General features: G+C 42.6%; 1 protein-coding gene across 1 annotated transcript in view; it reads left to right on the top strand.

Annotated features, from left to right (window-relative positions):
* The first annotated feature begins 1,695 nt into the window (after positions 1-1,695).
* whrnb (whirlin b) overlaps positions 1,696-24,959 on the top strand; it is a 78,848-nt gene continuing 55,584 nt past the window's right edge. Inside the window, exon 1 of the mRNA XM_061261176.1 lies at positions 1,696-2,445. Coding sequence (XP_061117160.1) covers positions 1,696-2,445 — 750 coding nt within the window. The remainder of the gene's footprint in view (positions 2,446-24,959) is intronic.

Here is a 24,959-nt window from a genome sequence, read left to right as displayed (position 1 = left end):
AGGCACCCTGTCTGCATGCTAAAGCTGTAGGCTACATGCATGGCTAACATACATCTGGAATGTAGTTTAGGTTCCCTTTGAAGCCTACATATTGTTATTCCTCGATATACACACACACACACACACACACACACACACACACACACACACACATAACAATATGATAATGAATGCTGCACAAATTTGTAGCATCAGCAGTAGTTTACTGTAACAAAATCAATTTCACTGTTTTCACAGTCTGCTGTTAGATGTATTTGAAGGATATGTGGTGAAGGTTGTGGTGATTACTAATCAAAAAATATCTATTAATATTTCTGTTGCGTTAATGTGTTCTTGTTGTTTGCTTTTTATATCAGTGTAAAACAAATTAACTATGAAGTCAAACAGCAGAAAAAAACTATTTTATTACATTTTCTGTCCTCAAATGAAATGTGATTGCATTAGGTAGGCTATTATGTAGCCTGAGAATGAACTCTTGGTTTACTATATCTTGCCCAAACTGTAGTTTGTATAAAAAGGTATTGCAGAGAATTCATTAAATTCGTTTATTTTGCTTATGTAGAGAAACACAATAATATAGTAGCTCAGAAGTGGCCACAAGTCAGCTGTTTTTGGTTACTAAGCAACCAATTCACGCTACATGCTGCGTCACTTCCTGCACAGAGAACGTCTTCAACAAGACGCTACAGCTGGGATAATCTACAGGACAGTGGAATCGAGAAGGTTGAAGTTGTCGTCCTCTCCGACGAATTAAAATAATAACTAATTAACTTGGAAAATATAAGACAATAACTTCTAAGAACTTTTCCTATGTGTATGGTATGTTCATGACAAGTTCATCAATGGACAATTTTTGCGGTTTCAGAAGCTGAAAAAAGAAATATGACGACTTCAGACTACACGCTCCTTACCTTGAGTCACTAGAGCCGAAAGGAACACAAAACATCGAAATGCTGGTTCTCGTCGCCTTGGGAGTTTTCGGAGGTGTGGTGACTGAACGGATAATCCATATCGATATATTTTTTTCGCGCATTTTGTAGGAATGTTATAAGTTTACGTTTCGTTAACTTCGTTACCGCCACCGAGGTGACACACGTATTTATGTAGACGCAGCTGTGTGCCTCGCCACTATGCACAACGACAAGGCTCTGCAAAACATAAATGCCCTGTGTACCCGAAGAACTGAACTACGTAGGTGAAACCGCACATTCAACACAGATGGCCAGTACCTACCAGGTAACTGCCTTGTGTTCTTTATAGAGCCGATAGTTTTATTTTTGCTTGGTTTGAGATGTAGTGGAATGCAAGATATATATTCGCGCTTAACTTTCTGAACGTGTATCTTTCAGTGGCCATCTCCCTCAAGACTGCATAGACAAAACGCTTCGCTACTCCCAAATAAGTATGCTATGTTGTTTTCATTCACCAAGATAATCCAAATGCAACTGCAGCTCTGGATTTATTATGCATATTGTTGTTGCTTCATGGGTGTTGTGAAATTAAGTTTAATCAACTGCGGGATTATACGCATGCCATTCAGCGCAAACGTGGTATTTTAAAGGAAGACTGCCTCCAGGAATCGCGATGCAGCTCTCTGCTTGCTGCGAGCAGACGTTACGTTAAAACGAGCAGTTCTCTGATGTTTGCTGTCTAGATTTCTTAGTGCGTCTCGGCGTTTTCGGGGGAGTTTCTAGAATGAACGCAGATCTGGAGCGCGTTTCGCTCAACTCGGCGAACTCCGTGGGATCCAGCGGACGTTCGCTATCCTCCAATGTGAAGAAACTTCACGCTGCGCTCACCGTGCTCCTCAACGATTTTGAGCGGGAGCAGTTCATACACTGTCTCAACGTTTACCACTCAAAGCGCAACGTGTTCGACTTGGTCCAAACTCTCAAAGTAATCCTCAATACACCAAGCAAACGACAGCTGTTGCCTATGCTGCGCCTGGTCATCCCGCGCTCAGACCAGCTCTTGTTCGACCAGTATACGTCGGAAGGCCTTTATTTGAAATCTGATCTGGTGCCCAGCAATGGTAGCCCAGAAAGCTTGGGCGAAGTAAGTAATGCAAATACTGTGCCAGTATCTGCCGGGCACATACACTCAGCTCAGCCAGAACAGACTCAGTCCTATCCTGTGCCGCTTGGAGCCTCTGCGGATACTTTCAGCACCATCGGCGAGGGGACAGCTCCCCTTGTGCCACTTTCCGGGAGATCGCTACTACTGGAAGAGCCGGGAGAGATCCGACAGGTTATTCTGAAGCGCAATAAGAGCAACGAGGGTTTGGGGTTCAGCATACGCGGCGGCTCCGAGCACGGGATTGGCATCTATGTATCCTTGGTGGAGCCGGGGTCCTTTGCCGAGAAAGAGGGCTTGAGAGTCGGGGATCAGATACTGAAAGTCAACGACAAGGTTTTCGACAGAGCCACCCATGCAGAGGCAGTGAAAGTAAGTCTGCGTGTACGTGCGAGCGCGTGGATATGCATGTGTTTGTGAGTGTGTGCCACGTTATTCTCTTGTTCTTCCTAGTTGTACCTTTGAAAGCTTGGAACCAAGGTTGTTTGGTTCATTCTAAGTACATGGAATTTCCCCAACTTTCTTGGAGCGAGGGCCATTTTCTTTTCATGTAGCTTTATTGGGTGATTATTCATCTAATGACTTACAGCATGATGTGTCATTTCTGTATTATTATGTTGGATGTTGGTTATTGTGCCCAGATGAAATGCAGTCATCATTGTAATTGCATCTGTAGTGCAAAGTGTTACATAAAATGTTACATAAAATGCCCTGTCACACCACTTTCATGGTCTCCCTTATGTATGTAATAGAGGTTCACTCCTGTATCGACATACAGTACGCTCAGGGACTCAAAGTCTCTTTGATCCAGTGTGTAGATTGATGTGCAGTTGTTTATCCATCCACCACAGCTTATGTAAAAGTAATTACCAAAGGCTCTGGCATTGATTAAGTCAGCCTGGTCCTCTACACTCAGTTGCACCTCATTGTGTAGTGTATCCTTAACACAGCAGTGGCTAGAATGGCAAAAAAAAAAAGGTACAACAGCATTTGTGTGGCTATTTGTTGTTTGCACATTTATTCATGGTTTATTATTCAAATATGCATAATTGACAGTGCAGCAGCTAGATAACTGCACATAATCATAACGTCACAGGCAGTGAGGTGTTAAAAAACTGTGCTTAACTGCGATATCGTGGCAGTGAAGTGTAGTGGTGGAACTAACCTGAATTCTAACATGCATGAAATACTAAGCTGTATGAATTGTTCAGATATTTTTAAAGGCTGATCAATTCATATTTTTGTTGTGAATTAACATGACATAACGGATGGTTCTGATTATACCTGTTTCATAATACCATGAATATCCTTTTCTTTTTGAAGCAGTTTATGGTAGGCAGAGTTTCAGAGTGAACTAAATTAGTCAACACTGGTTATTCATCCTTTGAGCTCAGCAACTTTGACCTTGTTCTGTGAACCATAATCATGATATCACTGTGTTTGCATTTTTGCTGTGGCAGTTACTGTCGAGAGCAGAACCTAATGCCCTGACATGTTTCTGTTCAACAAGCACAGGCTGATTAATTCAATGGGACCTCTTTTTTGAAGACGGATGAATTCAGTGGTGTTTCTTATTTATCTCATCTAAAATCACCCTTTTTAAGATATTCTTAGCTGTGTCACTCTCCCTTAACCTAAGCTATACAGTCTGAAATATAATTGTAATTTTCTCTTTGGATACAAGTTTGTGCTACATACTCTGATTTATATGTAATGTTAAAGGCTACTTATACAACTGCTCACCATTCCACCATTCCTGTTTTAGCTGCTGCTGCATAGGGGTTGTTTCAGTTTAAACCAAAGCTTACTGTATCTGCTCATCCCCAACCATTGTGATGGCAGGAATAATGGAGAGTGCTGCTCATTCTGATGACCCCAGCTGAAGGGACATGATGAGTGGTCCACGACTTTGAATGATATAAGCTCCATATGTCATTGATTGCTTGTGTCATCATGACCTAAGGACACCTTTTTTTTTGGTGCACGTGAACTGAAATGATTTGAACCTGCTTCATCGTTTAGCCTAAATCCCCCTGGGGTCACTGTTGGTGTTAGATTCTCCCTGTCAACTGACCGATTATGCAATTAGTGATCAATTGTGATTGTCATAAAAGCAATTCATAATAATTTGTTATTTAGCTGATGGTTTTATCCAAAGTGACTTACAGCTGATTAGGCTAAGCAGGAGAAAATCCCCCCCTTGAGCAATGCAGGGTTAAGAACCATGCTCAAAGGCCCAACAGTTCTTATCGTGGCTAAACCGGGGCTTGAAACACCAACCTTCCGGGTCCCAGTCATGTACCTTAGCCACTAGGCTAAAGACTGCCCCTGTGCGCACATTGTTAGTGTACCTCAGATGGAATGTCAAACGCACAAAAAAAACATAACCGGTGCAACAGTACCCTCCTAGTACAGCACAGTACAAATGTATATATAAAGGACAATAGACTGACATTTACAGACAAAAATATTAGTCACAGCCTGAAATAAAGAATGAGGGTGAAAACAAATGGGAAAATAATTGAGCTGCAGTCATCCATGGAGGTGCACAAACGCATTGCCCAATTCCAAATGATGGGCATTTTTAAATACATATGTGAGGAATGGCAGTACTGGTCATATCACATCAGTTAACAGCATGTCTGTGGTTACAGACAAGTCAACATTTGGAATAGACCATTATGTTTTACACAATTTACTTGTTCTGCAAGGAAATCAGTTGCGTCCAATTTAAAAGTTACTCTTGCTGTCACTGGGTACTTTGATGCCGTAAATTACAGCTCAGTCATGAATAGCATCAGACAAAGCCGAGTGAACTTTGAGGTTGATTTCAACAATATAACTGCATTTGTCTCAGAGAATGCAAGTAATAGTTTGAAAGCATACAACAAAACACTCAAAGGCTTGATGCCAAATGCAGTTGATTTCACATTGTGCATTGTGCACTCGCAAGTCGTATTCTCCCACAAATGGACAAATTCCTTGCTGTAATCAGTAAGATTTTCCAGCATGCTGAAAGTTGCGCTATATGTATAAAACCATGCAAAACAAGATAGGGTGGTTGGTATTCTGTTCTATTGTACCATACACTACTTCAATTTATATTCCAGATGTCCTGGAAACAGACATTACACCAAGTACTGCTTTTTGGCAGGCTGTGCTAGTTGTTGCTCATCAACAGTTTAATGACACTGCTCAAGCTGTTCGCAAAACGGCAAACGTCTGGTTGAAATGATCTGCTGGTTTGAGAGTAGTGAGATCAGAATGCATTAAACATACAATAAGATTTAATAACTGATGAATTAATACATTTATAATATCTTAAGTGAATACAAAATCCTGGTTCAACCCAGTGCAGTCAAATGAAAGTACCCATTGCATCAGAAAGATTTGAAAAAGTTAGGATGTGACTTTCCAAACATTGCCCAGAAGATGAAATGATACTTCTCCATTCTGACCAACTCCACAGATGCAGAAAGTCTCTTCCTATGAACAAGTTTATACTAAGCATTGCCGAATAATCAAAACAATTGACAATGATAAAATCTTAAAGTTCATTTAGCATTCATATTTCCTGTTTTCAGTTAATCTGTTTTTGACTTTTTTTTTAGTCTAAACCACTACAAACAATTTCACTGCTATGGTGTGTTATTTAACCATTTATGAATGAATGGAAGTGTAAAGGCATGGCCACAAAAATGAACAATTTGGTAGATAATGAATAATTCAAAGACAAGGCAAATGATAACAAGCCAAACCTGCATTTTGTTTATGGAAAAATTCATAAATGAACTTAAACCCCTGTGTTCAGCAACCTAATTAGGAGCCTAATTCGATTCACCTCAGTCTTTAATTGAATCTGTTAAAAAGTTTTGTTACAAATTTTTATACAATTGTTTGCAGTATATCACAAGCGCAATGTGCACATGTGATATACTTAAGAAAAATTCTGGGATTGCAGTTGTGGACACTGGGGTTCCTCGGGATTGAAGTTGGGAACCGCTGCCTTTAAACGCCTTACTGCTCAACACTGTAAGCACTTAAAGCAGCACAACTGACTGTGTGGCAACTTTGCTGTCAATCATTGTCTGTGCTGAATTAGCGGAAAGTGATATAGATCACTGGGGAGGGGCAATTTGATAATTGACTGACATGGAGGATCTATCGACCTCTTACTGCAGGATGACTTGATTGCATGAGCGAAAACCTCTTGAGATGAGCTGCTGTCCCTCGTCATGACATAATCAGGATACTGGCAGGCTGGCAAAGCCATATAGAAAATTAATATGCTGGTCAAGGATGGAACACTGTTATCATGCATTTCAGCAAATTCACAACTCTTTAAAGCCAGATATAAATGTTTATGTGCTAGGCCTACTTCACAACGTATTGAAGTCCATGCTTTAATCATGATTAAAGTAATCCACGGTTATCTTGTTTGTTATAACATTGTATTTGAACACATGGTAGAGTAGGTCTCCTGTTCCAAACAATTGTTCTGGAGTCTACAAAGTGAATTTGCCTGGGCAGGGAGATGTGTATATCAGAGTATGGTAGAGCAAACCCCTACACAAGTTTTAGTTCATGCAGAGGAGAGGAACACTAAACAAATACACCCAGGAAGGAAGGAGGGGAACGAGGGGTGATGCTCAGCTTTGAGCAAGTTGCAGTCTCATCTTACCTTCAAGGGATGGAGCTTAAAAAACCAGTTACATCACTCCCAGAACATTGTGTTCTTGCCTAGAAAGCTCTTATAAAACACAAACAAAAGCCGGCAGGTTCACTCTACCCTCTGTTGTCTTTCTTCCCGGCTGAAAAAAGCAGTATTTTTGCAGGATTGTGCTGTTTGAGATGTCTGTTTGTTTACCTGCTGCTGAGCAGAGGATTATGATTTGGGTCTCACTAATAATGCCTTGAATTGAGCAGTGGATAAGGGGGGTAGGTGAGGAGGTTAGTTTGAAGAGGAGGAACGATGGGCCGGCATTATCATACAAAGCCCGGATTCTGTTCTTTGTTCTAAAGCCATATACCTTTATTTGCTTTTTCGATTCTGAGGAAGACTTTGTAGATGTGGAAACGTCAGTCTTCCATCCATCCATCCATCCATCCATTATCTTAACCCGCTTATCCTGAACAGGGTTGCAGGGGGGCTGGAGCCTATCCCAGCATACATTGGGCGAAAGGCAGGAATACACCCTGGACAGGTTGCCAGTCACACACACCATTCACTCACACACTCATACCTATGGGCAATTTAGACTCTCCAACCAGCCTGACCTGCATGTCTTTGGACTGTGGGAGGAAACCGGAGTACCCGGAGGAAACCCACACGAACACGGGGAGAACATGCAAACTCCACACAGAGAGGCCTCGGCCAACGGGGATTCAAACCCAGGACCTCCTCCTCCAGTTTAATTAAACAGTGTGCGTTACTCAGAGCTTCTCGTCTGCTCCAGCATTCCCTACTTTGGGCTAAGACCTCGTTGTGACTACCGAACAGCTACTGCGGCGTACGGTGTGTTTTTCCGCCCCTGTGAGCGGCAAGAGGCCTGGAAGCATCTGGTGTGGGGAAAGCAGGGCCCACTGGAGAATGCTGGGAAGGGTACCGCAGCGCTGGTGGTCCCATATGTTCCGATGTGTCTGCAGTGTGGAGGAGCCAATCAGCTTTCAGGGCAACCCGTGTCCACCAGCACTGATTTGTTTTTTGGGGATTGTGGAACGGTTCTGGTAATGAGTGCCCTGCATGTCACAATTTATTTTTCTGTGACCAGGGGTGCGAATTCAATACACCCAGCTCCTGTCCTCTCTCCCTATCCCTGGTCCATTCCATGTGTACAGAGCAGATAACACATGCCTGTATTTCCATCCTTTCCTGAGGCAGTGCTACTCGACTGAGCCTCTTTCTCTCTCACTCTCTTTCTTTCTCACACATGGGCTCTGTCTGTTTGTCTTTCACCACACGCATACAGGTACGTGCTGATGCACACGTGCACATGCAAACACGAGCATGTGCAGAGACACATGTACTCATTGACGTGCACACGCTAAACAAACCATGTGGAAGCTCAGTTCCCCTTGCGTTCACTAAACAAACGGCACCCTAGCTCCGCGCCTTGCCGAAAGGGACCAGGTCTCTCTGTTATTCATGGGTTCCATCCCCTTCCTTATTATGAGCTGAATAATTCATCAAAGCTTTTAATTAAGCCACAGAGTTTACGGCGGGGAACGAGAAAGCCAGGCTTTTTCTTCCCTTTGCACTCTGAGTTCAGATTAGAATGGATTTGGAGGGAGAGTGTTCCCGAGAAGGAGGGCGATAATAGTATGTGGTAAGGAGAAAATAGTATGTGGTGCCGTCTGGTTTTTGTTATGCGATGCAGTTTCCTCTCTGCACCTCTAGCCTCTCCCTCTGTCATCCTTCCCTGCTTCCTGTGTGCTCTATCCTCGATTCGGTCTTAATTTGGAGCAGCCAGTCTTATTAGTGGGTCAATGTAATTGCTGCATTGTCCTCCTTCCATGGGCTAGCACCCCATGCGCTTCCAGCTGCTACTTCCTGCCTCCTCATGATTAACCGCGCAGGTTGCGTGTCAGGGGAATACGCTCCAGGCGTGCGACTGCTCCTTCGGCCAACGCAGTTGTTGGCACGTCACAAGAAATCCCACCTACTGCAACTATGGCTGCATGGTATGAGGAAAATATACGATAACGCTGTTGAATATTGCGATGACTATATTACTTGCGATAAATAAACAAATATTGAAGTCTGCACAGTTCTAATGCCTTTCTGCTTCAGGTACACTGCTAACATAGGCCCCAGAATGAGAATAATAGCCTATGCCCACTGAATAATAAAAAATAAAGAAAACATTATTTCTAACATTCCAACTTTTATTGAACAAATTGCACATGAACAGATCATCAATTGAAATAAATAATATTCATCACAGTTCAAGCAGTCTTTTGAAATGTGTCTCGCATATTCATATCTTGATGACGATAAATATACAATATATTGTGCAGCCCTAACTGCAACCCCATTCTCCCATTGGGCGTTTCTCGGGCCAATCATGCTCCACCCTTTGGGGCTGCCGGCCTAGACCAATGCTGACCCCATTGGATGCCATCGTTGCTCTGAACCAGAGCTTTAATAGGATGCGCCATCTGGCAGCCCCTTCCTAACTTCTCTTTACGAGCATCGCTAGCGATGAAAAGTTTAAAAGCATTGGGGTTTTTTCTTGAAGGGTTATTGTTTCTCATTTGTCTCGGCACAGTGCTCTATCTCTGGGCTCTGTGTCAATGGCCCTCAGTCACCACCCACATAAAAGGGACAGCTTACATTAATTAAATATCTCCGCTATCTTCGCTTGCCAGCTTCAAGGCAAATTTACATTCAGTTTTAATTGCCCTGTTGTTTTACAGGGGGGGCTATGTGCTCTATGAGTAACTCCACCAGTATACTAAACTGTCAGGACTGTCAACCTCAGAAATGTATGGACCCATCAGCCTTCGCACAAGGAAAGGGAACCATCTTCTCATAACTTTGTGTTCCAGTGGGCGAGGGGCTGGAGGAAATGAGGTGGTTTTTGTGAATTATTCACAAGACAAAGAGAGGGAAAGATGGCAGAAAGATGGAGAGATTGATTTTGTTTCTATTTTACAAACAAAAGTGCGAGAAGTTTGTACAGATCATTGCTCATATGTAATTTGGACATTGTATATTGTTCATATGGCCATATAAAACAGCGCTCAATTTTATATGGCCATTCTCTCGATATTAAATATAGAATTGATATCAAAAAGATAATTAAATTATATTACAATTAATATAAAAGATATTCATTTTACATTGATCCTGAAGCCTGGATTCATTCCGTAACTTTGAGTACCAAATGAAAGCAAGCGTTACATTGTCTTTTAACAAACAGGTTTTAGTTTTGAATTAATTTCTGTGATCACTGGACTGGCCAAGCTGCATTTGTGATAAATGTGAAAAAACAGGATTTACAGTTATTGTGAGTAAACATTATGTTCCTCCATGTTTATTGGAGTCCAGGGGGCTGTTCTAAGGTAGGATTACTGAGTTAGCAGATAAAACCCTGCGCCTCCAAAAATCAGCCATTCCAGGCGTTACCCTGCGTTACCCTCCAGGCGTTATTCCGCTAACTCAGTAATCTTGCTTTGTATAACAGGCCCCAGGTATGGGATTTTCACCAGCGTGACAGTCCATTGTATCTATGAGAATTTTCAGCATCCCATTTGTACACAAACAGACATCACAAGCCACTTCCCTGTTTGCATCATCAGTTATTCTTGAGAACAATGCATCCTAGAGCCACCCCTTTTCAAATACCCCGTTTGTAGCATAATAGTTTTAATGTATGCATCCAGAATCTGTTTTCTCTGCTTAACTGATGTGTGTATCCCACAGGAGACCTGCTGACGAGTAATTGGCCCCTGATTAGTAATTAACATGGGCTGTTTAATGTCTGTGCGGCCACCCCTGTGGTGTCCGTTGAGTTCGCGGAGCCGTGCAGCGAATGCAGATGGGAACACCACCATGGGTCCCTTTGGGAAAGTTTCTTACCATTAGCAGCTTATCGGTACTTTATAAGTCCTCATTTGGTTGGCACAAGTCGTTGGATAAAAAGTTATTTATCTCGCAGTTGTTCACCATTGCACATGCGCAGAGTCTTGAAATTGAACGTTTTCAACTTTGGTGGCATGCTCAGGGTCTGGTCGAATATCTGACACCCCTTCACCTCCCTGACCTATTTTGCATTCACCCTGTCTCTTCCTATCCCCCCACTCCCACCCACTTCATTCACAAAAGCACACAGTAAAATGTCCAGTGTTAATTCTACTCTAAAAGAGAGCATACAGTATGAGTTCTGCTGGGACCCAATGTACTCTATGATTTAATTTAACACTGAACATTTCACTGCGCACTTCACTGAGACGAACCACTGTCGCCATTAAAATAATGATCGTCCTTCAGGCAAGGATTATGTGTGATGTGTGCATTGGCCATGCCAAACTCCCCATTCTCTGAACAAACGGCTTCATATAAACGAGAATCCATATAATGTAACAAAGCAGCAAAATAATCGGGGAAAATTAGGTCTACAAAGAGTCGATAAAAGTGCAGTGTTGCGTAAGTGTATTTGAACGATGAGGCAACTGTTATAGATTGGATCTCTGTTCTTTAGTGGACACAGTATCATCAGACGGAACTGCAGGAAGTTTTAGACTCCATTTTAATGGAAAGCAAACGGGCCTGACTCATCACAGAGGCATTTGTGGCTGGATGAGACAGCCTGGGGACATGACCTGAAGCATAGGCTTTTTAGAATGGGTTTTCAGCCTGTCCATTCTCTGCAGACCGAAACCCAGTAATCCATGCGGTTGGTAGCCATCGTTAGCAGTCCGCTACATTTTTTCATTTGTCTGTGACTTGTGGCGTATACTGTATACACGCAGATACACAGTGCTTACACAATCGTGCAGTGCATGGAGTCAGAGTGCATAAGGTCCAGATTCACAGCTGTAGACCATTGCATCCCAGCTCTGTCTGTGCAAAAGGCTGGAGTACAGAACATACAGAACCTCTAGATTTCAAGAGCACATTTTTCCACAGAAAAATACAGTGGCAGTTTGGAGGCTCAGCTCTAGTCCACATTTCTTATTAAATTCATAAAGTCTTCCACTTGGTTTCAGTACTGAACTTGTAAAATGTGGTAGATATCCCAGTGGCTAAGGTCCATGACTGGGACCTGGAAGGTTTGTGGTTCAAGCCCCAGTGTAGCCACGATAAGTTCCATCTAGCTGTTGATCCCTTGAGCAAGGCCCTTAAACCCAAATTGCTCCGGGGGGATTCTCCCCCACTTAGTCTAATCAACTGTTTGGATGAAAATGTAACGTAACCGTGAATATATGACTAAATAAATTAAACAAAATTAATTTGATTATACCTGAAGTCTTCATTGAGGAGTTTGCCATCCAAAATATTGAATTTAACTGCTTTGCTGTTTAATTTATTTCTATAATGTCATGTAAGGGGCCCCCCTTTAAGTAGAAGGATATGATGACACGAAACATAGCGTGGGATGACACACAACATTGACTGCTCATGTCATACAGCATATAAATCTGTGACAAATCACAATCCAGGTGTTGTGAAATTCTTTCACGAGGGTGGAATGCCTACGCAAGTGGTCTGGAAAAAAGGAGGACAATGCGGCAGTTTCCTGCGGTGAAATATGGCATGTCACTCTAGACTGTGCGTGAAATGGAACGCTGTGTATTTTCCAGTTGCTGTATGTATATTAATGGGTCTGCAAAAATAATTGTTCCTTTCAGCATAGTGTAAGAAACAAGTATAAGGTATTGATTTCAGCCAGTTTTGTCTTGACATTGACAAACTATGACCCTGCCAAGCAAACAGCCCCAGTGACTCCTACCTTCGAATTGACTTTGAATCTAATGGGGGTGTTTTTCTGTGATGGAATTACTGAACAGACAGGTAGTGCTTCACCTCACTGGCAACGGCGTCTGTGTGCGGGAACACACCGCTAGGCCTTTACTCTCGCGTCCTTCAATTAACTTTACGCCTCTCTCGCTCAGTTTCAGGCTCCTCCCTCCGCTCCTCTCTCCCTCGCTAGCTCCCCGCTTGCTCCTGTCTCTCCTTTCTCCTCCCTGTCTGAATTCCGGAAAAAGATCTGAGTTTGTTTTGCTTCGCGCTCATTCGGAATGCTAAGCCGACTCCCTTGCCACCAGAGAGACGCATCTTAAATTCCACTCCAGTGTCAGAACGGGACTCTCGACATGGAGACTGCCCGCAGCTATGTTCACATTATAAATTTAGAAGGTCTCCACTGATTGAGGTGGGGTGGGGGAGAAGGGGCAGGGGATCTCATCTGATTTATTTAGTGTGACAAAGATGCTTATTAATGTTTCCATATTCTGGCTCCAGTACCGAGGCTGCCAGTCAGCATGTGCTGACAATTCAATTCTGAACAAACCCTGGGGAGCAATGAGTAAACTAATTGTGTAGAAAGCTAGCAAGCTAATAGTGTAGATATGTGGGCAGGGACACCCAGAGTTTCTCCCCATTCGACCAGGGCCAGGGGAACTGTGGGTGACATATGAGTGGGACCGGCCGCCATCAAGTTACAAGTTAAAAGGACAATGCACATTAATTAACATAATGTAAAATGGCAAATGTTCCAAATGTACCCATTAAGGTTCATTCTCATCCCTGGACAGGCTGATGGTAAAGCATCAAAGAATATAAATCATGACATAATAGCACACATTATGTAATGACGCAGCATCAAATAAACACATGCACCGTTCACCTCTTATTCATTCATCGTGACCCTTTGTGTTTTGCACATCTGGATCCCCTACACGCCCCAGGTTTTGTGTCAGTACCTTACGTCACCCAGTCAGCTTTGAGCACCACGCACCCCATTAGCGCATTTCCGTTTTGCTGAAAGTTTTTCGATCGGCCTTAGTTGGAATTAATGGAGTTAATTGAGTTTTTGTCTTCTTTAATTGCCACGGAAGCAGAACATTTATTGCGACTGCATCATCCCAGCTTTCTCTTTTCGTTCCTTCCTGTGTTTTTTTCTCCCTGGAGAGGCCCCGCAGTCTCTGGTTCAAAACGCTGGGACGCTTTGTATTCTTTGCAGTCAGATTTTCAGGCTTCATTGCTCTGAGTCCCAACCTCTTTCATATTTTTGCTGGTGTAATCTGGTTATTTTTGAGCGATTTGACAACAGACACAGCCCACAGACTGTCACTTGCGGTTATGCTAGCAGCTTGACCAGATTCTTTCCCCTGCCGTTTTTGAGATGCAGAGCTGTCTGAAGGTCTCCTTTGGCATGGTCAGGGTGAGTTTCTCAGGGCAAGGCTCCTTATGTCTGGAGTCCTTTATTGACCTCTGTCTGACCTCCAGGGAGCCATTTTCTGATTAGTGATTAGAGGTTTACATCACAGTTTTTTCGAAATAGTCAATAAACATTTAAAAATGAACTGCCAAGGATAGCGAACACTTGTTTATGCGCCAAGCACGTACACTCTGGCTGAGTGACTGCTGCTTGGCTGGTTTATAAATGCGTAGCATATACACACTGACTGCAGCCCCTGGGGTTTTTATTTTCTCTGATAATATTTTGGTTGAGAGAAAATCAGCTCAACAGGGTTCTCTCCCCACCTTACCACAGTCAACTAGCAAGTCTATTAACAGCTTTGCAGGAAATTACATGTGCCATAATGTAAAATTGTGCTGCCACATTGCCCCGTTGCTTCCCTTCATTTCCTTCTCTGTCGCACCCTCAGGTCTGATTGGCTGTGTTGAACCTGTGACTGTGTTCTAAAGGGTCCCTGTCTTATGGGTGTGGGGTGGAGCTTGCAAGGCCTGCTCCCACTGTCTGCTCCCTCTGTCTGCTCCCACTGTCTGCTCCCTCTGTCTGCTCCCACTGTCTGCTCCCTCTGTCTGCTCCCTCTGTCTGCTACCACTGTCTGCTCCCTCTGTCTGCTCCCAGTAGGCTCTGGGGGGGTTTCTGCGCGGTTTGTTTGAGTCCTGTGTGTTTCCGTTTGGATTCCATTGTGTTCGATTTAATTCCTTTCGATCCCGTTAGGCTGCACTCAGGCTCCATCTGGACTGTGGAACATGACAATGCCTTCAAGGAACAGTGTACAGGCAACAGAACGCAGGAAATTTGAATAACCCAAACACAAGTCTATACACATCCATGAGGATGGCAGCAGGAGTCCCTGGTACAGCATGTAAAACAAAATAAGGGGGCTGTGGCCTGTTTTTCTTGTGTAACCAGGGCTGAAAATGTTTTCCCTAGTGATGGAGGTGTTCATAACTCCAGAAAGCAAACCTGCGCTTTCAATAATAATTGGCAAGTTATTTGGACCAATCAAAATGCTTTCTTCTTCATGGCAAAATGCTGATTGCTGAATCATTGTACCATGTTAGTACCACATACTTACAGTGCATCCGGAAAGTATTCACAGCGCTTCACTTTTCCCACATTTTGTTATGTTACAGCCTAATTCCAAAATGGAATAAATTCATCCTGAATTTAAATGGATTCTTTCTCAAAATTCTACACACAACACCCCATAATGACAACATGAAAGAAGTTTTTTTGAAATTTTGGCAAATTTATTAAAAATAAAAAACTAAGAAATCACATGTACATAAGTATTCACAGCCTTTGCTCAATACTTTGTTGATGCACCTTTGGCAGCAATTACAGCCTCAAGTCTTTTTGAATATGATGCCACAAGCTTGGCACACCTATCTTTGGGCAGTTTCGCCCATTCCTCTTTGCAGCACCTCTCAAGCTCCATCAGGTCGGATGGGGAGCGTCGGTGCACAGCCATTTTCGGATCTCTCCAGAGATGTTCAATTGGATTCACCACAGGTGGACTCCAATTAAGCTGTAGAAACATCTCAAGGTTGATCAGTGGAAACAGGATGCACCTGACCTCAATTCTGAGCTTCATGGCAAAGGCTGTGAATACTTATGTACATGTGATTTCTTAGTTTTTTATTTTTAATAAATTTGCAAAAATCTAAAAAAAACTCTCATGTCATTATGGGGTATTGTGTGTAGAATTTGGAGGAAATTCTACACACAATACCTGCATTTAGCACCATAAAATATATTTCCACTCTATAATGTGGACAAATATACAGTCCCTTCCAATGTATTGGAACAGCATGGCCAATTCCTTTGTTTTTCCAATAAAATGAATACATTTGGTAGCATTTCCCTTGCTTGCAATAACTGCATGAAGCCTGCGGCACGTTGACATCCCCAAACTGTTTCATTCTTCTTTTGTGATGCTTTCCCAGGCTTTTACTGCAGCCTCTTTCAGTTGTTGTTTCAATCTCCTTTCAATCTCCTCTTCAGCAGGTGAAATGCATGCTCAATTTGGTTAAGGTCTGCTGATTGACATGGCCAGTCGAAAACCTTCCACTTTTTCTCCCTGAACAAATGAAGTAATTTGTTGTGTTGGCAATGTGTTTTGGGTCATTGTCTCCACACTTTGGCCTTCCCATCACTTTGGTAAAAGTTGATCATGGTCTCATCAGTCCATAAAACTCATCTCTGTACTTCTTTTCAAATTGTAATCTTGCCTTCCAATTCTTACTACTGATGAGTGGTTTGCATCTTGTGGTATTGCTTCTATATTGCTGCTCTTTGAGTCTTCTTCAAACTGTTTATTGAGGGAGCACTTCACCCCTCCCCTGTGAAGATTGTTTGTGAAGTCACTGACTGAGGTTTGCTATCCTCAATGCTTGTGCAATGGATTTCCCCTCTTTTCTAAGCTTCAAAATAGCTTGCTTTTCTCCCAAAGACAGCTCTCTGGTCTTAATTTTGGAAATGCCTTTCGGCTTATAATGACAAATGCTTATTTCTGAATGAATGACTCTGAAAGGTGAATTGGAACTGAGAGGAAACATCTGTGCAATGGCATTGCTGAGTGGCTCTTCTAGTTGTAGAAGCATAACAGCATTATTTACTACACAGAATATCATTAATAATTCATCCAGCACCCACCACACCCACTCTGACACACAGATACATATCCACAGATATGCATACACACACACTACACACACAAACACATGCACATATGCACACACACAAACGTGTGATGATGGCTCACTGATTTCATCATGGTGCTTTGTCCCTGCACGTAGTTGTATGTATTTCCTCTGAGTCCGAGTTTAGCAGTATAAGGTCACCTCACCTATCACAGAGGTCATTGCGCCTCACTGTCCAATCACTGCATTGCTCGACTTTCCTGGAGTGTAAATTTTGGCTATTGGCAAGGGAGCTGCTGACTGGGTGAGTGTGCAGTAGGTGGGACCGTTAACAGGCCCAAGGCACTGCATTGAGTTGCACACAAATCAAGCAGTCAGCTTGGCACGCAAGGAGCACTGCCTTGTGAAACCGCTCTGTACTTTGTCAGGTTGAGTTGCTGTTTGCTACGCAGCTGCACACTAATACAGTAGGCCAGCTCTTTGAGTGCTACGAGGAATCTGCCAGGTGCTGCCAATCTCTGATTCAGCATATGGGCCATTTTACAGCAAGGCCAGGAGCTGTGAATCCATGCTTCAGAATATGGATCCTTTTTTATAGCAAAGCCAGGTCCTCTTACTCTCTGCTTCAGAATCTCGGTCCTCTACTGCAAGGCCAGGTGCTCTGATTCCCTGCTTCAGAATATGGGTCCTCTACAGAAAGGCCAGATGCTCTGTGTCACTGCCGCAGAATGGGCCAGGGGTTGAAGGCTTTTTCGTCTGGCTTTGATTAAATGGTGGGAGGCATTATGTTTAGCTAAGTAATTTAACAACCTCTGTCTGGCTGGCTTATTGCTTTCTGACACATTGCTGTTTTAAGGTCCTCTGTTTGTGTGTGTGTGTGTGTGTGTGTGTGTGTGAACTTGTGGCGGTTCCTTTCATGCCTGTCAAGACTTCAGAGTCATAGTGCATTTCAAGAAAAGGAGAATATGGCCAAATGTTATTCTGACATCAGTGTGAAATTTCTCACTTTTCATCTGTAAACTAGCGATACAGTCTACATACCCATCTGTGGCTTCCACTGTCTGTCATGTTTCTCTCACATCCTGTATTCATGAAATTATCATTTTAGGATGACATAGACATCTGCATGTGTAATTATCTTTAAAAGCAAAACACGCATTTTCAGGGATTCATACTCCAGGTTCAGATGAAGATCCATTTCACGACACTACACCTCTCTCCCTATGAGATATGCAGTAATAATACAAATAATAGGAGCCAGAGTTTTCTGACATTCATCTGCAATGGGAATGAACTTATAAAGGTGTTAAATGGGAAAAAGAGCCGTCATGTCACCATGTCATGGATGTTTCCCATTATAAAGAGAAGAGCCCTGCAGTCAATACCTCACTGTGACAGTGCAGGGTTACAGTGCAAGGCACTTCAATATCCCTCAATGGTGTGATGAAATAGTATCCCATTTGATCAGATAACAGTTATTCAAATCCCTTTGAAGAGAGAGCTCAGTTTCTATGGCATTGTGGGAGAAAAAAAGAAATCAGTGTTCCGACAAAAACGTTACCGGTAACGGCGCCAGGACAAGAGCGGCAGCCAAGAACGGTGGAAAGAGAGAGAGAGAAAGAGCTGAGAGTGAAAGAGCTGAAAGTGCACTCAGGCTGTTCTTGTGCCCATTCTCTGCATCCATGCAAGGTCAGCTTGAACTTGGAGCCGTGCATAGGAATGTTGTGATGCCATTTGAACATATTTTGTTTGGCTGCAAAACAAAAACAGCAGAGGGCAGGGGTGTGTGAGAGGATCGGAGGAGTTGCCAATGTGCTATGAGACAGGGCGTCGCCTGCCAGCTGAAACCCTCCCTCCCAGGCAATGCAACAGTAATTGTAATTGTACGGTAATCCACTGGGTGATTCAGAACAATGCTTGATTTTCTGGTCTTTTTCTGACAAATATACACTAATTTAAGGGCTCTACAGTAGTCCTGTTTTAGGAGTATTTGCTCCTGAATATTGATGTGCGCTAACTGGAAAAATAATGTAGGAGCACATCTACTAATTTGGATGCATTAGTGTTCATCTACATTTTTTCAACTTTGGAGCACATTTGGTCCTTGGAAAAAATGTTAGCATAATGCCCTCCATTTTGTCGCACATAACTCAAGATGCTTGTCAATGGGTTGCGTCAGTTCGAGCAGGGAGAGGGCTGCATTGCTGGAGAGCTGTCAGAGAGTTGAACTGACCTGACTGCACTGACGTCTGCAATGTCCCAGCCTACTCTAACACAGCCTAAAAATACCCCCTCTTCCCTGCCCCTTCCAGTCCTCCATCTAACCCTGCTCCTCACCCCTCCTCCTCCCCCTTCCTGTCCAGACATCAAGGGCTCGATTTGTGAGCACCCTCATTCACGCTGACATCAATAGTACACTTTTATGTTGCATTTATAGCTGAGTGCCACTTGAACATCACTCCATCGTTTCTCTCTGGCTGGCCTTTTTTTTGGTGTTGATGCTTAGGGAGAGGAGGAGGGGAGGTTAGATGGAGATATTTGCCGGTTCATACCTGCAGTTGGACATAAGATGGAAATGCATTTGCTCTGTGATAATACTGTGTGCTTTGCTGGTTGTGAACAGTCAATGAAACTAGCTTCTGTTCGTCTGTGAAACCTCACTTCCTCTGTAGTATGCTCCCGATCGATTGCAGAGTCTCTGCAAACTGGCACCAAACAAAATGCGTTTGGAGAGTGGAAAAAAGCCTTTAGGGTTCATCTAAATCAGAAGCTGTGGGAGGCAGTGTCTGTGTTTGTTCTTTCAGAGCTGTGGCTGAGGAATACAGCGATAAACAAGCTTGTTGTTCACATGGATGACAATTCCTGATGTCTGACATTTAATGCTAAGTGCTGTTTTCACTGCGGTGAGCTGTTGCAGGTGCTATGGTAGTAAATAGTTGATTGACGACAAGAGGAGAACATTAGACAGTTGTTCGCAAATACCATAGACAGTTATGTCACCACGCCCTGTCTGACTATCGCCAACATTCTGGATATCAGAAAATACATATGTTGGCAAATACATAATGTTGAAATTATCATCATCATTTTCATTTCATCATAATCATAAATTATACTGCCAACACCATTGTAATAATCATCATCACAACTATCACTAATAATATCATTATTGTGATCCTCACAGTCATCATCATCGCAACTATCACTAGTAATATTGGCATCACTATGACCATTATCTTCAATGTCATCATTATCACCATGTTCTCACAAATTTGTTTAAATGAAACATTTAATAATGTTTAATATCTGCAAGGACCAAATGAACTTCATGAGCCATAATCCATCAGACTTTACAGCTTTATTTGAATCATTAATCATAGCCAACTTTGGACATGCGGTCATTTGCACTAATTAACCTCAATAATCACGGAGCGTTCACATAGAACAAATTGAAGTAGCGATACCCTGCACTACAGTGATGATTTCTAAGAAGTTATGTTTCAGTGACTAGATCAGTGGTTTGGACTACCTGTGTGTGTGCCTGTACCTGTACCTATGCTGATTTTCATCTTGTGTTTTGGCGATTGAGAGCATGTTCCTAAAACTTTAGACTTTAACACAATGCTGGTTTCGTTCATTGCTCAGTGATGAGGTATACAGCATTCAGCATGACTTCATTAATTTCAGATGTAGGTCTATCATTTAATTAAACAAGACACACCACTTTTCAAATCAATTGTTTACATGAAATTACATGACATTTTATTTAGCAGATGCTTTTATGCAATGTGACGTACAAAACAGTGCATATCAAGGTCATAGAATAAATAGCTGAACACGTCAAATAATTATAAGTCATATATGATTTGTTGTCAGGCCAGGAACATAAGTCCAGTACACAAGGTAGATAGGCCAAGTCTGTAACTAGCATACGAAGCCATCTACAACAGGAACTACAGTACCGAGACAAATACAAATTCAAAAGTTTTAGATTAAGGTACAAAATACAAGAGGCTAAAGATACACGGGTGAAAAACAAGTGACAGTAGATTAGGGGACTCCCGCAAAGGAGTTAAGGTACAGTATGAAGAGATGTTTCTTTAGACTTACAAAGGTACATAACAGAATGTGAAAGAAGTAGTTGTCTAAAAGTTTACCTTATTGGCTAAATGTCCTTAAATTAATATAGGATGTTTTTTTAACACAAATATCTTTCTGCATTTATGCAATTGAGAAAGTTACCATCCCTCCTTAAAATCCCTCTAACTGAAAACAATTAACAACCTGTGATGCTTCAGCAATTACAATATTGTTTGAATAAAAGCTAGGGGTACTCCAGGACCAGGGTTGAAAACGACTGATCTATTGGAAGTCATGTACCATAATTTACCATTTACCATTTACCATGCAGAGGTGAAAGACTAAAGTTTGACCTATTGCATGGAATAATGCTTTGATCTGTGAATATTGTGTGACTGTAGTTCCTGAATGAGCCACAGACATGCCCAGTATGATTCTGCTCCTTTCCCATTAGGTGTCCTCATTTGGAGAGCACAAAACACCCTGCTGTAAAATCAGCTTGAAACTTCAGCGTGGCCAAGCTTGTCTAGCTGGGTATGAGCTGGTCAACCAGCATGGTTAAGCTGGTCATAAAGCTGGTCTAGCTGGGTAAGAGCTGGTCTACCGACTAGTGCTGGTAGCTGGTCAACCAGCTGTTTGAAATCTTAGCTTGAGCTGGTCAAACCATGTCAAACTGGGAACTGGTCTGAACTAATCCACCAGCTAAATTATGTTGAGCTGGGAGGTTGTCTGGACTGGTCAACCATCTACCAGCTGTTTCAAAACCAAGCTTGAGCTGTTTTTTCATCCAGCATGTGAAAAAGAGAATGGCACAAGAGCAACCACAAGAGCCTCTACATATGATTCATACTGTTTGCCAAAAAGCACTAACAGATGCTATTTTAGGTTTGGTAGTTATAGCAACGATCCACGGTTTCCAAGCGATACGTCTAGATGAGAGCTCAGTCTGACCTTTGGGATTTGGACTGGTTCTGACTTCACTTCCTGTCATGTGACTACTTTCACAACTACCCCCAGGACCCATCAGTCACTCTCATCATCTCCACCATCATGTCCATCCAATCCAGTCCAATCCACTCTAGTCAAGTCCATTCATTTTAATTAACTCCACTTGACCCACCTATTTCCTGACCAGCTGTGCTTCTGTTCTGACCTTGTTGAGTCATCGATAAAAAGCCTCACATCTCATCTTTTCAAGGCGCTGCAACAGAGAGAGTGCTGCTGGGAGCGGGGGGTATAAGAGAAAGCGAGAGAGAGCGAGAGAGAGAGTGAGAGAGGGAGTGAGAGAGGAAGGGATGGAACAGAGAGAGTGGGGTAGAAGAGAAAGAGAGAGAGTCAGAGAGAGGGGGGAACAGTGAGAGAGAGAGGGGGAGAGAGAGGGGAACAGAGAGAGAGACGGAGGGAACAGAGAGAGAGGGGTTGAAGAGAAAGAGAGAGTGAGAGAGAGGGGGGAACAGTGAGAGAGAGAGGGGGACAGAGAGAGAGGGGGAACAGAGAGGGAGAGGGGTAGAAGAGAAAGTGAGAGAGAGGGGGACCGAGAGACAGAGAGAGGGGGGCAGAAGAGAGAGAGAGGCGGGGAGGAATTCACTGTACCGAGGAGGATTGTATTCACCCTTGCTTGACAAAGATCCTGACATTCTTAAAATCTGCTTGGAGGCACGCACTTCAAACACACTTTGAAGTTGCAATACACTCTTTATGTAAGTTGGGATGGGGACTAGTGGAAGAGTTTGCTGACCAGAGGTCACATCAGAATGAATCGAGCATGAAGGAAAGATGTTTTACATTCGGCACACACCTCTCAGCATGTCTACACCCTCTTGGCTTGGCCATTAGTATTTTTCTTGCTATTACCAAGGACAGCTTGGGGTTTGATTTAAAGCCAGTGCTGCTATGTTGCAGGATTACAGAAGGAGATCTTTCAGAAGTGATTCTTCGAATAGATTCATCAGAGAGAATCTTGATTCAATTTTGTGGGCAAGAAGGCCAGTTATGAGACATGTAAAGTTTAAATGTCAATTGAAAAACTGACTGATGCTCACTAATAACAAAAAAACATAAAAAAAAAAAAACTATTGTCATTTTCAGTGAGAGTAGGGAAACTTTCTTTCATTCGTTCTGATGCAACCTCTGGTGGGCAAATTTGACATGGAATAATAATGTAACACGATCCAATATAGTCTACATGTTGCATCAAGTATTTGACTGTTAAAACAGATATACTGCACATTGCTGTAGAAATATACAGTATGTTGTTTTTTCACCATAAGTATATGCTTCAGTGCTGTAACCTGTGCAGTGATGTTATGCCTACATGCAAACAACACAGGCCTGTTGGTAAGAATCTGGCTGATGCCAAGAATATATACCCACTCTTGGCTTCTGACACCTTTCAGGTTCAGTTTGCTACCCTCTTGCAATAAAATAGAGAATGCAGACCCATGGGCTGCTGTGAAATAATAAATGTAATCCATCTTTTGTGGTGAGCTCATTCACGGAGAGGAGTGATTCTGAAAACTTATCGCAAATAATGACTGAAGTTTTCTTCTGTACTTTTTGATTGAAAGTTTTTTATTAAGCAGCAAGCTTGACAGGTAGATGTTATGTATATACTGTCATGTTCTGTGTCTCTGTCCTACATTCCCGTCGTTTCCAGATTCCCCTATTTTATGTATTATCTAGTTCTGTTTCATGTCCTGTGTCTGAGTGTTCCCTCATGTGTTATTGTCTCACCTGTTTCTCGTTGTCTCGTCATTATTGTTGTATAAAAGCCTACCTGTTTCTTTGTTCTGGGCTAATTGTACTTGTACCACACCTTCATGTTCATTTCCTGTGATCCTAGTCTCTGTCTTCCCTGTTTCTGTAAACCTGCCTGTCCTTGTTATCCTACCAGTCCTGATACCCTGCCAGTTCCGGATTCCCTTCCTGTTACCTACCTGCCCTGCCCCAGATTCGGCCCTCGCTCTTCCTGGACCTCGTCCAAGCCCTCCTGCCTGCCTTACCCATCTCCGTCATAGCCCTAGTCCAGCACTCCTGCCTGCCTTACCCATCTCCGTCATAGCCCTAGTCCATCCCTCCTGCCTGCCTTACCCATCTCCGTCATAGCCCTAGTCCATCCCTCCTGCCTGCCTTACCCATCTCCGTCATAGCCCTAGTCCAGCGCTCCTGCCTGTCTTACACATCTCCTGCCCTTCAGCCCTCCTGTTCTCTTGCTGCCCTTGGATTGACTATCTGGAATAGACTTCTGCCTGTCCTGTGACTTCGCCCTGCCTGATGTTATGTACTCTGTTTGCTTGAACTCTGACCCATTGCCTGGACTTGACCACGTTACTGCTTACCTATATTGCCCTGTCTGCCGTTCTTCAATCTTTTTTTGTCTACTTTGATTAAAGCCTGCCGTTTACAACATCCCTGAGTCTGTAATTGGTTCCTATCAGTTCCCCTCATAACATACACAGTAATTGTCGGTTATCCATAAGGTTGGCTTGTTACTGCAGTAATCAGTACTATTTTCTTGTTACAATCATTTAAGTTATCCATTCAAATTATTTGACACAAACTATTTAGAAGTACTGTAAAATGCTAAGTAAAGGACATGCAAACAACATACATACATTAAAACAAAATTGCGGTGCACTTTCTTCATGAAAGTCTATGAATACAGTCAATATTCAATGGTGTACAGGTGTACAAAAAACATTCCTGAACCTGCTTGTTTTGCCTTGAGTTTTAAGGTTGCAATATCATCTGTGAGACAGAATGATTGAAGAATATTTCAAACTGAGGTGACTGGGGTCTCAGACTATTTAATGGCCTTGCTGTGCACCTGTCAAAGTAAATATCTTCCACTGATGACATGTCTCCACCAATTGTCTATTGAGCCCCTACAATCTTTTAAATGGCCTTCCACACCTCTGCATTCAATGGATCCAGTTTACTTTCCTGCCAAATTTCTTGAGATGCCTCAAAAATGAAAGCCAACGCTGTGCTTTCATTACAATAGCATCAATATTATATGACTGACCTAAACTCAGCTGAAATGTAACACTCAAGTGGTGTTCAACACCAAAGTGTTCAAATTCAAAACATCTCAGCAGCCATGCAATCAATGTAAATGGACTATGGTTGTCTCTCCTAAAGTCAATAATATTTTATTTGGCATTGCGGACAATTGTCAGCTTGCTTGCAAGTTACTGTACAGTAAGGTACATTATATTATGTAATTGCTATCGTTTGCTAG

The sequence above is a fragment of the Conger conger genome, chromosome 11 (genome assembly GCF_963514075.1).
Source record: "Conger conger chromosome 11, fConCon1.1, whole genome shotgun sequence".
In the NCBI taxonomy this organism is placed as follows: Eukaryota; Metazoa; Chordata; class Actinopteri; order Anguilliformes; family Congridae; genus Conger; species Conger conger.
This window is presented reverse-complemented; position numbering and strand designations above follow the sequence as displayed.